Source organism: Oryzias latipes, chromosome 6 (genome assembly GCF_053564925.1).
Source record: "Oryzias latipes strain Hd-rR chromosome 6, Olatipes_Hd-rR_3.1".
Lineage (NCBI taxonomy): Eukaryota > Metazoa > Chordata > Actinopteri > Beloniformes > Adrianichthyidae > Oryzias > Oryzias latipes.
In genome coordinates this window covers 16,264,107-16,280,385 of record NC_136242.1, presented here as the reverse complement: position 1 = coordinate 16,280,385, position 16,279 = coordinate 16,264,107, and the positions used below count along the sequence as shown (strand labels likewise).

Sequence of the window (16,279 nt, the reverse complement as noted above, 5' to 3'; positions counted from 1 at the left end):
CAACAGGCTGACCTGTTAAAATTTTAACTCAACACATAAGGCGTGATTTGGCTTTTCTTTTTTTCTTTGCTTACCCAGTGCTTTTTTGGTGTCCCTTAAATACTTGTCAATGTTCAGTGATGTCCAGGTGAGATAGGTCAAGCCTGGCTGAATAGCCTCATCTACCTGTAAAAAAAGCTAGATCAGTTATTAAGGAGCATCTTTTAACAAGGCTGGTGTCAATATTGTACACGATTAATTATTAAACTTTTAGAAGAAAAAAATAATATGTGTCGCTTTTACTTGAACCCTCCCAAACAATAGTATTTTCATTAACATCTGTCCTCTTTAGAGTCAGGAAAAAATCAACTCAAAATGTCATTGCTTCACCTTCTTCAGTTTCTTATTGTTTAAATAAGAATATCTTTATACTGTACATTTTTCTGCTGCTTTTGCCATTAATCAGCCTTCAGAAATGTATTAATTTACTAATAAAACTATTGAATCTACATAACAAGCACTCATTAAACCTGAATATCTGTCATTTCCATCTTAAGAACTGCTAAACTCTGTGTCTAAATGTAACTCACACTGTAGTCATTGCTTGGGTTTGGGTTACTCATATGCTTTTCTTTCTCATATTCATGAGCATCTGTCAGGCTAACTAAGGTAATGTCAACATTTGAGGAATATCCTACACCTTTGTAACAAAAATATACTCTAAATCCAAACTAAAGTTGTATTAGCTGCTGCTGTATTTCTGTTTATTTTGTCTTAAAAAAGCTAAATGTGCTCATCTCTTAAAATCATATCTTTACTGGATGAAAAGTCACTTTATTTACCAAAGTAAATGAAAACTTTGTTATCTGCTAAATTTACTAGTTGATTAATTGGGTTCTGTTAACAGCACAGCTATCCACCTACCTGAAGATTTATCTTACCTTAGCAACATGAGGCATGGCCAGCTGGTGGAAGATGGGCTGAATCTTGGCCCGCACTCTTTCGTTCTCCCTGAGCATAAACTGGGAAACAGATTGCACAGAAACTCTGGTTAAAATCTGGTTTGTCATGGGGTGGATATGTCAGTTGACCGAGTGATATTTAAACCAAGTCTAAAGTAGTGCTCGGTTGCATCTGCAATGACAAACAACACTTTGATGTGTATGTCCAAAGTCGTGTGGAACTGTGTCCTCTGATCATGCCTTGCATCACCTCTGTGTCCAAAAGCAACCTTGGAACCGTTAGATTTGAAAGATTCTCTAGATGAAATAGCTTGATCAAGTTAATCGCTAGACTGCAACATATAGTTAAACGTTTGAAAGCAATGGCAAATGACAAGTATTCTGGGTGGCACAAATGTGATGAACATAGGACAAGGGAGCAACTCCGCAAGCCAAACAACAATCCAGGGTGTCTAAAGAGAAGTTTACAGGCATGACAACAGCTGCATCAAAAAGGGTCAGTATGCACAAACAAAGCACAAACAAAGCTCACTTAGCAAATTGAGTCCCCTCATGGACAGCAACAAACATGGAGGTTTACTAAAAATGGCTCAGCTATAAACTGAAGAAACTCATACCATTCTCATACCCCGTAAACACCATGCAATTCAGCTTATAATTAGACACTTTCATACACAAGTGTGCCACCAGGGAAGACACCTTACTGAAGGTGCAAACAGAGCTGCAGGTCTCTAGACAGTAGGCAGAAAGAGAGCAGTTAGAAGCGTCATTTTTAACATTTTTAACAGAACAAAAAAGTGAACACTTATCTTCAAGATCTTGGCTCTGAATGGCTATTTAATCCACCACATGCATCCCACATGGCAGGTGCTTGTGAGCATGTGATCGGTGTGAGTTGACGTGTTTCTAGATACCGTTCCAGCACGGAAAGCTCACTTATGAGATGTAAGTGACGTTCACGGCAGAAGTGATGGCGATTGTTAATGCAAGACCACTAACTACAGTTTCCACTAACCCAGAATATCCTGACATTTTCACCCATTTTCATGCCATGCTTCTCACACAAAAAGTTGGAACAGCTGAAGTCCCACCGGGTCAGTTTGATAAACAAGACCTCTACAGGGAATAGTGGAGATGGGTTCAGCTCAGCAATTACAGCAAATATCTTCTGGGGACGATGGCAGAAAGAGTTCTTAAGTGGACTTCAAGACTGGCTGAAATGGAAAAAATCAAGACCCAATCTACAAGTCGGAGATGTCGTCCTGTTCAAAAATGGACAAGAAAAATGAAATGGTTGGCCACTTGGAGTAGTGATTCAAACTTTTCCCAGCAAAGACAACGATTCAGAAAACTAAGTGAAGGTGTTTCGCAACGGTGAAAAGAATCATTACGTAGGACCCATCAGCAAAGTTGCCTTGCTTGTCGCAAATAACGTTACTCAATAGTCGTTATTTCTATTATGGTTGGGTGTTTGATTTATGAAGTGTGACATTTTAGGAAAAATGTCAGGCAGGAAGTGATTTGTCTCCCCCAAGGTTGCAACTTTTCTTCTTAGTTTAATTAGCTAATTTGAAATGGGTTTTATTTTTATTTTTTCTTATATTTGGGGTGACAAGATTTACAAATCTTTCTAAAAATATAAGTTTTGTGTCTTAAGCTTCCATCTAGTTGTATGAGAGAAAGTGGGAAGCTTGGCAACCCTGTGAGATGCAATGATCTCTTTTAAAATTAAAAAGTGGCTGAAGAAAGGAGAGTTTGTGATTATTTGAAGCCCTTTTTATGTTTAGCTCGCTGCATATGCTGAATCAGCACATTTGGCTGAGGGCAGAAGACAGTTGATTCATTAAAGACTGGAATTTTAACAGGGTGTCCCAAGTGTTCAAGCTAAATAAATGTTTAGAAATCAGAGTTTTTGTACATTAAAATCAACATAAATGCATTTCCTGTCTGACAGTACGGTATGAACCCAATCAAAACACTGAAAATTGTGTACCTGCATTTGGCTGTTGTTCTTCTTGAGGGTATACTCTTTCTGCTGTAAAACAGCAGCAAATGGAGGGATCTTTAAATTCATCCGTGCCATGCAGTTTGTCTCCATTATCTGGATCAGGAGCTCTGGATCAAAGTTTACAAACAGCTCTCCTGTCTCCCCTAATCTGACCAACAGAGTAGCTTCCAACCCCAGTCTTGCATCCGTCACCTACAAGAGTATTTCAGAGCATTGTTTAGGAAAGCAGAGTTTAGGCAAAATGGAAAAAAAAAAAAAAAAAGCGAATCAAAGCTAAGAGTCGTAATAAACATGGATGAACTCACTCACATTGTGTATTAGATATGCATCTTACAAAATCCATCTTCTTTACCTTTGTCATCCAGTTGTGATGATGGAGTTTCTCATACTCCAACAGAATCTCTGTCATCCTATTGAAGTTCTTGATTATGTTCTTTGCTTCTTGAGTGGAAAGAACACCTGGTTGCTGTGAAGGGAGAACAGAACTATGTAGCTGGTAATTATTCGTATCAAATATTGTTATTGTGGATTAAAAAAGGTTACATTATTGAGAGTAAAACTATTAATTATCAGAAGTTATAATTAACCTGTTGGAAGAAATTCATTGGATCAGTGATTCGCCTGGACAGGATCCGAGCCCACATGATGCGACCTGCCATCGGAGGTAAGTCTCTCTCGAAGGGGGGGTCTAACTTCTCCTTTTCAAAAATGTCAGAAACCCATTCAATATCTTGACCGTACTTCAGCAGGATATCTTGATATTTAGTGTCAGTGCCAAGATCCGGGATGCCAAGTCTGTTTTTAGTGAATTCCAGAATACAGAAAGATAGTTTTTTTTAGGAAAACAAAAAGAAATCTATGGGACCCACATAAGATGAAAGGATCCTTCCCTCTTTTCTGACTAATGCAAACTTTTTAATTCTTGGTTACCTTTCAAACTGGTGAAGCACATCCAAAGCTCTCTGTGTGTCTTGAATGTTTTCAATAGTATCATTCATGAATTTCTCCAGCTGCCTCTACAAGTACAAGAACATGAATAATGTTTAGTTTTCTGAACTAAAAGCCTAAACTTTAAAGAACAAACAAATAAAAAAAAAATCCATTATAAGAGTACAAAATGACCCTAGATCCACTTTACACTGGATTTTTTAGCGTTGATTCATTTATTTGAATGTTTGCAGCAAAAGCAGGAATAAGTAGAACAACATGCAGAAAAACACGTCATTTTTACAAAGTGGCACTAACCCACTGGTCAAGCCTTTGCAAAACCCATAAAATGTGAAAGCTAAAGTAAAATATAAAAGCTATTACTGGTATGTTTATCTGAAAATGAACTTACATGGAGCTCAGAAGTCCTTTTGCAAAACTGCTCAAAGTCAGTTTCAAAGTTAGTTGCACTGTGGTCAAGAAAACTGTAGGATTTGTTCTTCATGCTCATCAAGATGGGCTGTGAAAAAAAGGAAATGTACACAAGTTACTATAAACTTGCTTGGGTCAAAAATGAAAAGCAAAGATCTTAAGTTTATTGGAAGGACTCTAAACATGCAAAAAGCTAATCTTTACACAAGAATTAATCTGATCATCAACTAATTGTAGTTGTGCATTAGGGCCATACATATATTGGGTTTCATTGGTTTCTTTTGTCTGTATGGTCCAACCCTGAAGCAACGTTTACATTGCCTTCAGCAGCGTGCGTTCAAGTGGCCACACACAATGAAAAGTCAATCTAAACGAGCGTAATTGAGCGATTCGGGCTTCCGCACTTAAACCTCCCATGCTCACACATTACTACCCACACTTTAAGACCGTTTTTGTCCTCTACAAAATGCGCATACATTGAAAGTTAAACCAGGTCGAACTTTAACGAATCAGAGAATTGTGTTTGGTTGTAATGAATGGCATCCCTTTTAATTGACAGACGTGCCCTCCGGTTAAAAATTGATCATGAAGGAGAAATTATTATTATTATGATTTGTGCCTGTCCGCAATTACATGACACCATGTCAATCATAGATTGACATTGATAAAGCTGTGAAAGAAAAAGCCTGGAGCAAGATTCACCAAATTTGCACCGCTTTGACATGCGCACCAAGCTTCTTCCATCTGTAGGTGGCAGACATATGCTAGTAAACAGTAGAAAAAGTCAAAGTAAATTAATTAGGAAAAAGCGCCTCCCTGCTTGTCCAGTGTGAACACCATGGGCTATATTCGCATTCAAGGACATGCGTTAGCATGTTCTTGCCTTGTGTTTCCCTTTACTGGTCACAGCTATTGATCATCCTTAATGAGCTTGGTTCAGGTGGAGATTTACTTCTTTTTTCCATTTAAAAGAAGTTTCCCCCTCCACAGCCATTTTAATTCCTCCTCACAATTGGGGCTTCCATCAAAAACTGTTGGAGTGGTCTGTACCAAATTGGCCTATACCAATTTTGAACCGTTTTCTTTTTGGGTTTCACATTTTTGGCCAGGCTTGAAGTTGTCTTGCTGTTTTTGTGTGGTATAGGTCCGTTATCAATTTTGAGCACAATTTCAATTTCCCATATTAACCTTCCATCAAGGTGTAAGGAGGATAATTGCCTACAGTTATGAACTAAGTGAAAGTGTCCTGTTATGTAAATGTCTGATAACATTAATCATGCATGGAAAAAAAATCCATGCTATGAAGCTAGACAAAGCACACTCATTTGTCTTTTTAGGTTTTTGAAATCAAAATATCAATATTGTCCCTGTCAGCAGTTTTGGATCTTCAGTACATGATTAGATATTACAGTATTAAGAAGTATGTGTCTTCGGTTAGAAATGAAATGTAATTGACAAAAGGAAAAAATAAAACAGGAGCATCAGATAGGCTATTTTTAAAGAAAACGAGTTAAAGAAAGTTAGTGCAGCTGTTAGAAAAATTTGATTAATAGACATGGTGATATAGTTCATGGTCCCAACTTTTGTCACAAGATGCAACTAACAACAGAAAGAAAACAGAACATGCATTGATACAAGTGGAAGACTGTCTATCCAGATTACCTCCCATATTTCCTGCATCTCTGTAGTCTGTACATCCACAGTAGCAGAAACAGAGAAAACAGCTTATATCAATATTTACTCAGGACAACAGAACCCAGGTTGTATAGTGACAGCTGGAACACTATACATTTTACCCATAAAAATATTTATGGCAATGATTTCAGGTTTTTACTTTTTGTATATCAGACTGCAACTATGAGTCACTATTATTATCCACATTTTCAAAATAAATTAAAACCTTAGATATACTTTTTTTCAGTCATTTCCAAGAAACGTTACTCTTTTTAATTGGATAAAAGGGTAAGTTGGATGATAACTATAAATCAATTTCATTGTCATTGGGTAGCAGCAGATGTAAATGTTTTTAAAAATTGCTTTTTAAAAGCAACAGGATCAAAAGATCTACTTACTTTAAATCTGGTGGCAATGGTTTCAAGCCCTTCAATCTTAGAGTCCTGCAGCACAGAGTAAGTGGAAATGATGTTGAACATCTTCAGAATCTTCTCCATCCGGCTCTGGAAGGCATCAAACTTCCAAAATATGTACGCCTCGCTGAAGTCAAACTGCCTCTCTAAAGGAGCTTGCTCTAACTCCCTCTTGGTTTCTTGGAAACAGCGCCTGTACTCCTAAATAACACATTTTAGGGGAATAAAATGGTAATTTTCTCAGAAACTGTGACAAAATATCCTTTACAATACTTTTAATGCACAAATCATAGTTTAAGACACTGCAACACAAGTGATTATACAGAATTTATAAAATTATTTTACCTTATTTTGAAAGAGCAACATTTTGCAAATAAAGAAAACATCAATTAATGACAAACGCAATGCATAATAGAAACTATAAAAAACATACCATAAAAAACACTGACATGATCAATAAACTGGTTTCAATACCTGATTTAAGTGAATAGCAGCCTTAATTTTTCTAATTATCTCTTGCCTAGGCTGGTCCCATATTGAATCACAACCATTGTTGGTAATGTAGGCCTTGCAACTAGATACCATTTGATTTGTCACCTGAAGACACATGAAGATGGTTTGAGTAAAACAAATCATGCAGTTTGAGAATAATTGTGCAAACAAGAGTAAAGAATGATGCTGCATCCAATAAAAAGGGGAAAATCTACTGATAATAATAATAATGGATTTATCTGTGCTTTTCAAGTCACTCAAAGCACTTACAGTGTGTCCATTATTCAGTCACTCCTCATTCATACTTGGTGATGGTAAGCTACTGTTGTAGCCTCAGCTGGCTGCCAGGTCATGCCTATGGCCCCTCTGACCATCACCTGGGCATTCATATGCATTCATACACCAGTGGAGCCACACTGAAGGGCAAGGAGGGTGAAGTGTCTTGCCCAAGGACACAACGACATTTGGCTGGGGGGAGTGGGGATCGAACCTCTGACCCTTTGATCTTTGGATGGCCCGCTCAACCGCCTGAGCCACTGCCGCCCTCATACTGAGTATGTAAAGGTTTTATTTGGTCACATCTGTTCCCTAATACAAAAAAGTTCTCATTTGCCCATCGCAAAGTTAACATGATTCATACAAACTAAAAATATAGTTTTAATATGGGGAACAAAATGTTTTGATGAGTTATGTCAACTGTTCACTTGGGGTCTACAGTACCAGCAAAAAAAGTGTTGTTATCTTTTCTGAGTCGTTGTAATAGCGAGAAACGTTGTGAATCGTTCTGATGGCATTGATCAAACTTGGGACTGCTTTCACTATTGCCACCTGGGGGTGAAAAACATCAAATTGTGTTAGTTTTTTTCTTTTTTTGAACAGTAGAACAGTTTGTACAGGATTCTAACATGCACCTAGTACAAAAGCTTTTCCTTACAGGGTCACATTTGTAGAGAGGTTCATAAAAGGTCTCCAGGCTGTACACGTATTTGACGTTGTTTTTGGCTTCATTTGATGCAACTGTGATCCTCCTGTCTATTTCAATCCATGACTAAGGAAAACACAATATCATGCTTAGCAATACATTATTCATATTGGCAGAAAACTTTATCAGCCCCTACTGGTGAATGCCAGCCATGTCTGACCTCAATGAGCTTTGATTTGGCCAATCCAAGTACCCTCAGTATCGTCCTCACATGAGGGCTTTTTAGCTGCTCCAAGAGATAGCTGAAGCGGGACATCCTCTTCTTCCAGTAGTTTAGCTCAGCACGAGGACCGAGGTCATCAGTCACCTTTCTAAGCTGGTTACTCTCAGACAGAATCTGAAGGGCAGGATTTTTGACAAGATAAGTGAACCCTTCATTTGGCCCTCAGAAGAGCAAAAGAACCCAGTGGGAATGTTTTCAAAGAAAATATTACATCACATATTTACACATTCATACAAAGAAAAGTTATCAAGTCATTGCACTATGGGTCCGATATATCACACAGGTTGGAGAAAAATTTGAGTAAATGGTTGTAACAATAACAACTATTGCAATTTGTCAATGCAAAAGCAATTGACCAACAGTTTGCTGCCAGCTGCTCTAAAACTCATAAATCTGTATGAGGTTAAAGGAGGAAAAGGGGATTTTTAAAACCCCTCTTACCAGTTCGATCTGTTGGATCCAGCCTTTCATGCAGGCCTCTAACTTCTTCACCTCTGTGTTGTTGTTGGCTGCAGCCGTGTAGTCTGCTGGAGTTTTTAAAGCCTGCGTGTCAAACGTGTCGCACTTTTGCAAAGAGACCTGGAGAAATACCATGACAGTGCATTCAACAACATTCCTTTCTGAAAAAAAGAAGAATTTATCTATGACAAAATTTGAAATTTTACCATTGAGAATCTGATCAATTATCTCGAAAGCTATCATTATTTTAATGAAAGTTTTATTGTGACATGAAAACTGATCAAGTATGTTCCCCTTAGATGAGGCTATCGATAATCTAGCCACAGGGGTTGCAAGCCAATTACTTCTGTGCCGGTCCCAAGCCCGGATAAATAGAGAGGGTTGCGTCAGGAAGGGCATCCGGCGTAAACATTGCCAAAATAACCATGCGAATCATTCACAACACTTTAGACATACCGGATCGGTCGAGGACCGGGTTAACAACGACCGCCACCGATGCTGTTAACCTACAGGGTGTCGGTGGAAATTTGACTACTGTTGGTCGAAGAAAGAGGGGAGGCAGAAGGGTCCGTGGCCAGAGAGAGAAGGGAAAAGGCAAGAACATAGGTTTGAGAATAGGGACTCTTAACGTTGGCACAATGACAGGGAAAGGCAGAGAGCTGGCAGACATGATGGAGAGAAGGAAGGTAGATGTACTGTGTGTGCAGGAGACAAGGTGGAAGGGCAGCAAGGCACGTAGTATTGGAGGAGGATACAAACTGTTCTATCATGGTGTTGATAGGAAGAGAAACGGGGTAGGAGTGATTCTGAAGGGGGAGTTTGTAAACAGTGTTCTAGAGGTGAAAAGAGTCTCAGACAGGATGATGAGCCTAAAGTTAGAAATTGAAGGGGTGATGGTGAATGTAGTCAGTGGGTATGCGCCACAGGTTGGCTGTGAGTTAGAAGTGAAGGAGAGATTCTGGAGTGAGTTGGATGAGGTCATAGAGAGTTTTCCCAGAGGAGAGAGAGTTGTTATTGGAGCAGACCTTAATGGGCATGTTGGTGAGGGCAACAGAGGTGATGAGGAGGTGATGGGCAGGTTTGGTGTGAAGGAAAGGAATCTGGAGGGGCAGATGGTGGTGGACTTTGTGAAGAGGATGGAAATGGCTGTAGTCAACACTTACTTCCAGAAGAGAGAGGAACATAGAGGGACATACAGAAGTGGAGGTAGGAGTACTCAGGTGGACTACATCCTATGTAGACGAGGTCATTTGAGAGAGGTTAATGACTGCAAAGTGGTGGTGGGAGAGAGTGTAGCCAGACAGCACCGCATGGTGGTGTGTAAGATGACTCTGGAGGTCAGGAAGAAGAAGAGAGGGAAAACAGAAAAGAAGACCAAGTGGTGGAAGCTACAGAATGAAGAAACCTGTGAGGAATTTAGGCAGAAGTTGAGACAGGTCCTGGGTGGTCAGGATGAGCGTACAGATGACTGGGAAACTACAGCAGAGATTATCAGGGAAACAGGTAGGAAGGTGCTAGGTGTGTCATCTGGAAAGAGGAAAGACGGTAAAGACACTTGGTGGTGGAATGAGGAAGTACAGGAATGCGTCCAGAGGAAGAGGTTGGCTAAAAGGAAGTGGGATGTAGAAAGGACTGAGGAAGGTAGACAGGAGTACAAGGAAGCGCAGCGTAGAGTGAAGAGAGAGGTGGCAAAGGCCAAACAGAAAGCTTACGATGAGCTATATGACAGGTTAGACACAAAGGAAGGAGAGAAGGACTTGTACAGACTAGCCAGACAGAGAGACAGAGATGGGAAGGACGTGCAACAGATAAGGGTGGTTATGGACAGAGATGGAAAGGTGCTAACAACCCAGGAGAGTATACAGAAAAGGTGGAAGGAGTATTTTGAGGAGATGATGAACGAGGAAAATTACAGGGAAAGAAGGGAGGAAGATGTGTTTGTTGTGGAGCAGGAAGTAGCAGAGATTGGAAAGGATGAGGTTAGGAAGGCTCTGAAAAGGATGAAGAGCGGAAAGGCCGTTGGTCCTGATGACGTACCTGTGGAGGTATGGAAGTGTTTAGGAGAGACAGCAGTGGAATTTCTAACAAGGTTGTTCAATAGGATTTTAGAGAGTGAGAAGATGCCTGAGGAATGGAGGAGAAGCGTTCTGGTCCCGATCTTTAAGAACAAGGGTGACACGCAGAACTGCAGCAACTATAGAGGAATAAAGTTGATGAGCCACACAATGAAGATGTGGGAAAGAGTAGTGGAAGCCAGGCTTAGGAAGAAGGTGGAGATTTGTGAGCAGCAGTATGGTTTCATGCCCCGTAAGAGCACCACTGATGCCATATTTGCTTTGAGAATGCTGTTGGAAAAGTACAGAGATGGTCAGAAGGAGCTGCATTGTGTGTTCGTAGATTTAGAGAAGGCGTATGACAGGGTGCCGAGGGAGGAGCTGTGGTACTGTATGACGTCGGCTGGAGTGGCAGAGAAGTATGTCAGAGTAGTTCAGGACATGTATGAGAGAAGTATGACGGTGGTGAGATGTGCTGTAGGTCAGACAGAGGAGTTCAAGGTGGAGGTGGGACTACACCAAGGATCAGCTTTAAGTCCCTTTTTGTTTGCTATGCTGATGGACAGGCTGACAGACGAGGTAAGACAGGAATCTCCCTGGACAATGATGTTTGCGGATGACATTGTAATTTGCAGTGAGAGTAGAGATCAGGTGGAGGACCAGCTAGAGAGGTGGAGGTTTGCTCTAGAAAGAAGAGGCATGAAGGTCAGTCGTAGTAAGACAGAATACATGTGTCTGAACGAGAGGGATCAAGGTAGAAGCGTTAGGTTACAGGGGGCTGAGGTGAAGAAGGTGCAGGAGTTTAAGTACTTGGGGTCAACAGTTCAGTGTGATGGGGAGTGTGGAAAAGAGGTGAAGAGGCGAGTGCAGGCAGGTTGGAGCGGGTGGAGGAAAGTGTCAGGAGTGTTGTGTGACAGAAGAGTGTCAGCAAGACTCAAAGGAAAGGTGTACAAGACAGTGGTGAGACCAGCTCTTCTCTATGGGTTAGAGACGGTAGCAGTGAGACAGAGACAAGAGGCTGATATGGAGGTAGCGGAGATGAAGATGTTGAGGTTCTCCTTAGGAGTGACCAGGTTGGACAGGATAAGGAACGAGTACATCAGAGGGACGGCTCATGTTGCCTGTGTTAGCGACAAAGTCAGAGAAGCAAGACTGAGATGGTTTGGACATGTTCAGAGGAGGGATAGTGGATACATTGGTAGAAGGATGTTGGAGATGGAGCTGCCTGGTAGGAGGGCAAGAGGACGGCCAAAGAGGAGATATATGGATGTCTTAACAGAGGACATGAAGTTGGCTAATGTTAGGGTAGAAGATGTTCATGGTAGAGTGAGGTGGAAAAGGATGATTCGCTGTGGCGACCCCTGATGGGAAAAGCCGAAAGAGAAAGAAGAGATGAGGCTATCGATGTTGCTTTTGGGGTTTCTGGTGATGTAACGCCCTTGGGCATTTTGTGTAGAACACACATTGGAAAAAAGTTTTATGATTTTTTTAAACTTTGCAGAGCTTGATGATAGACTAAATCATGTGTTTTTTTAAAAGGATAGAACAAAAAAATAGGGTACCTAAGACCTTGATCCAGACAATTTCTTACCTTTTCTTTTATGCACTCCTCTGCTCCGACAAGAACAGAGGCAAAGCTTTCAAATAAAGATATATATTCCTCCTTTATAGCCTGGGCCTCTGGACTGTCTAGTTCTCCCCAACCATGGTTAGTCTTTTTCAGCGAAGGGATGAAGACCTCAGACAACAACTGCTCCATGCTCTTAAACAGACCTACTTCTGTTGTGTCCAGCATATTGAAACTGATATCCTGTAAAAAGAAGTGGTGCATAATTTAAATTCATGTCTCTGTACGTGACAGTCGCTTCATGGAGGCAAGTTTTACAAATTTAACACTATCACACTATTGAGAACAAATGATAGTTCCAGATAGAGAAACTTCCTTTCTTTGTCTAACCAGAGTTTGTGACCTGAAATGGCGCTGAATGGGAAGAATTGACAACACATGTGAGAGCTAGAGAAAGCACACCAGCTTTTGAAATTATGTGTCTTCAGCTGTACACAAAGACCTTCAGGATGTTCAAGTTAGTAAGTGTAAAAGGAATGTGTACTGGATAGATATTGATTGCAAATATACTAGCATCATTAGGTGACTCACCCTGTGTATGTTTTCAGAAGTCACCGGCTTTGCAGTATTGGTTCTTATAAAGAAGACACACATTCCTGTCAATTCCACAGTCTTTCCGTCTGTTAAAAACACTTTTTTCTTTTTTTGACCAGGCTGCTGGGAAACCAGATGAGTGACTGGGAAGCTGTCAGCTGCTGAAGAAGGTGAAATACAAAAATCAGTGATAATACATAATTACAATCAGCACTGGAGATTCAGGAATCAGAACTGACATCTTGATGATTAAACTTTTGGACAAGAGTCATTCTTGGAATTACTAACAATACTAGAAGTACCAATATTTCTAGTACTACTACTAATAAAATATGTAATCTTTGGATTCCCGCACCCATTCAAACCAGAGGCAATTTTCAAAAATATGAATAAAATACAAAAGATCAATCACATTCTCAAGTATGTTTGTAACACCAATAGATTTTGAATTTACTAAAAAACACTATACAAACTTTATAAAAGGTGACCACAGAAAAATGAGGCACACTTAGGGAGTTGAAACTACACAGCATGTAGCAGTTTAGTTTCCACAAATGAATTTGCATATATGTTTTGCCGAATTAAAAATGAAAATAACACATCTCCAATATTTATGAAACATTGAGTGTTTCTTAAATTACCTCCTCCAGTTGGTCCATTGTCTTGGTGATAAAACATGAGGTGTGAAAGGCCATCCGCCACGAAGAACTGCTCCATGTGCTCAATCTGCAGGGAGAAAAACTTTAGTGTAGCGTTTTTAAATGCTGATGCAAACAAACAAAATGACAAAATTACCCCAAAATAAAGAGTTCTCCATAGTACTTTAGAATGAAGGCATAAGGTTAAGCAATCCTGTAAAAAGTCTTTTAGTTGAAGGATTTACAGTAAAATAAGAATCTTAATTTTATATATTTATGATTCAATACCCTGTTATTTCACTTGAAAATTATCTTAACACAATAATTAAATATCATAAAGCTGTAGTAAACATAAAAGAATTATAACAGAATAAATATATTCTTTCATATATTATGATGATAAAATCTAATTTATAATCACTTGAGAAAAAAAACACATCTTGCTATTAAACACATCTTCCTGTGGTATGATGCACGGTAACATGTTCTTTTTTATTTCATAGTTTTAAATAGTATTGCTTTAAATATTTTTTTCTTCATCTTATTAAATAGTTGCTTTTCAAACAGCTTTTCACAAAAATAGGAGTAATTTGAAACTTGATGCCAAGTATTTGTTTATCGACCCACTTTTTCAGCTGTACTGGTTCACCAAATAGAGCTGGAAAAAAAATGTTTTTTTGTTATTTTGAGTAGAAAAAAATTAACTTAAAGATTGTTCATGCTGTGGTTGTTTATTTATCTTTTTGATTTAAATAAATCCCCAAAATGGGTTCTTTTTTTACAAAAAATATTACTTTTGAATTTTTAACCCCCCCAAGGCTTAAAGTTTCTTTCAAAACCTGAACTCCCTCCAGGATGGCATCTTCCACATCGTCCTTCTCCAGTCCCAGACATAGGGCCAAGGTGTTGAGGATGTAGTCATGCCTTCCATCCAGCTGAGCACGCTTCGCCTCACGCTCCTCCTTCAGTGGTTTGCAAACATAAAATAAACAATAGAAGCACATACTAATTTTGCAACAGTAACACCTTAACTAAGACAATCAAGTGACACGGATCTATAAACGTTTGACAAATTCTATTCTAAATGCTTTAAAAATATGTAAAATATATATATATATTTTTTCACTACATCATGTGACAGAAGCAATTGGACAACATTATTTGTATAATATATGGTGTGGACTTGATATGGCGTTTCCTACTTGCAATGGCAGCCACTTCCTGTTTTATCACTTGTAAATTTTTCTTTTTGCAAAAAAACTGCTGATATATAATGTTGCTATAATTAACTTTGGGTGACAGCTTTTAACAAAGGTGACATCATGAGGAAAATTACTAGGTGTAGTATTTGGCAGATTAATTTAAATAAGTTATCACAGTTGTTTATAAAGCAGATGGTGTTTGGTTATAAAACTGAGCAAAATACATAAAAAACAGAAAATTAATTAAAGTTGACTAAAGGGCCTTTGAAGATCAAATGCAAATCCTTGCATGGCTAAAACACATACAGCAGAACCTGGATTAGGTTGTGAGAAGGCTAATACCACAAACAGAAGGAATAAGAAATGAAAGTCAAATTAGAAAGTAAAAGATAAAGTTCAAACAAAATGTAAAAGACACGAAAAAAGGGATCTGAATTAAAGTAGAGACGATCACTGCATGGAGGTTCTACTGAAGAACAATCACACAGCACAGATGAAAACAAAACACTATTCAGACATCCCTATCTTAAGGGATGGTTTGATAATGAGGGTGTGAATGCCATCTCCTGCTAAACACAACAAAAAGTTCTGTCATAGAAAATAATCACTCAAAACAAGCTGTTTACCTTGTTGTGGTGGTCTGATTTAAAATGCTGCATGGTCAGCTTCTTTATGACTCATTCCATCATCCTCATTTGTTTTTCTTTATGAACTTTATGAACTAAAAACCTTTTCAGCAAAAAGGGTGTGATACAGAACAGGAGGCTCTGCAATACTGCAAGTGCAATCCCTCGTTTGCCCTACCACAAAGGCTTCTGCTTTCAAATTACAGCAGCTTTACTTCTAATAGAGCAACATGGTGTTGGATGAACTGTTGGCCAGGTCCTGGTCTCACATTACAAGTCTTCTTCTCTTATAACCCTGATCATGGAGGGGGGATTATTGTTCTTCAAAAGTATCGCTAAATTAAAGTTTAAAGGTTAAACATATGTTGTCAGACTTTATCAATATGTGGTAATTCAGGGGAAATTGTTTTGCATTAAATTTGAATTTAAGATTTAATTTTCCTTTTTATTTTAACTTCTTTCACCCAAGATTTATTGCACATTAGAATACTGTATGTTTGTGCAGGTAAATCAAAATATGAAAAAAAAACTTTAGAAACTGTCTACTATTTCAGTGTCTTTAAATTGTATGCCAAAATGCTTTTTTCTCTATTAAATTACTTCACATTTTTTGTCATTCTGAAAGAAAAAATAGCTTTGCACCATCACTGCATGGGTCAAAGTCACAGTGTACAGTAGTGTTCATTAAATATGTAAATATTTCTTGCACCAAAGCTTATACTATGAAAACACCCACTCTGTCTTCTATCGATCGATCGACCGACCGACCGACCTACCTACATATAAATACACACATAAAAGGATATAAGATATAATGTAATTTAAACTCTATGAATCTAAATCCTCTCTGAACAAACAACATTCAGCTTTTTAAGTGGCAGTTTTTCTAAAACAACACAGCGCCATCTAGTGGACTTACCCTTACAGTACAAGTAAAACATAAAACCGCATTCTCTCTGGTACTGAGCACATTGTAACCCCGAAAAACAAACATTCATAAGAACAAACTGTGGCAAAATCTTAAAACATAGCCGTGATCACAATTTT

At 38.8% G+C, this 16,279-nt stretch overlaps 1 protein-coding gene across 4 annotated transcripts in view; it reads right to left on the bottom strand.

Annotated features, from left to right (window-relative positions):
- Nucleotides 1-16,279, bottom strand: part of dnah5 (dynein, axonemal, heavy chain 5) — a 60,993-nt gene that overhangs the window by 43,140 nt on the left and 1,574 nt on the right. The window contains exons 2-19 of one of the 4 annotated variants that reach the window (XM_023955674.2): nucleotides 14,244-14,366; nucleotides 13,408-13,492; nucleotides 12,764-12,927; nucleotides 12,197-12,415; nucleotides 8,534-8,671; nucleotides 8,030-8,206; nucleotides 7,822-7,935; nucleotides 7,608-7,715; nucleotides 6,870-6,992; nucleotides 6,381-6,596; nucleotides 5,971-5,997; nucleotides 4,289-4,396; nucleotides 3,880-3,965; nucleotides 3,537-3,744; nucleotides 3,302-3,415; nucleotides 2,935-3,141; nucleotides 921-1,001; nucleotides 75-165 (exon numbers count right to left, since the gene is read on the bottom strand). In XM_023955674.2, the coding sequence (XP_023811442.1) occupies nucleotides 75-165; nucleotides 921-1,001; nucleotides 2,935-3,141; nucleotides 3,302-3,415; nucleotides 3,537-3,744; nucleotides 3,880-3,965; nucleotides 4,289-4,396; nucleotides 5,971-5,997; nucleotides 6,381-6,596; nucleotides 6,870-6,992; nucleotides 7,608-7,715; nucleotides 7,822-7,935; nucleotides 8,030-8,206; nucleotides 8,534-8,671; nucleotides 12,197-12,415; nucleotides 12,764-12,927; nucleotides 13,408-13,492; nucleotides 14,244-14,366 (2,389 nt within the window). The remainder of the gene's footprint in view (nucleotides 1-74; nucleotides 166-920; nucleotides 1,002-2,934; nucleotides 3,142-3,301; nucleotides 3,416-3,536; nucleotides 3,745-3,879; nucleotides 3,966-4,288; nucleotides 4,397-5,970; nucleotides 5,998-6,380; nucleotides 6,597-6,869; nucleotides 6,993-7,607; nucleotides 7,716-7,821; nucleotides 7,936-8,029; nucleotides 8,207-8,533; nucleotides 8,672-12,196; nucleotides 12,416-12,763; nucleotides 12,928-13,407; nucleotides 13,493-14,243; nucleotides 14,367-16,279) is intronic. The other 3 variants (XM_023955675.2, XM_020703879.3, XM_078948485.1) reach the window with 3 other exon arrangements.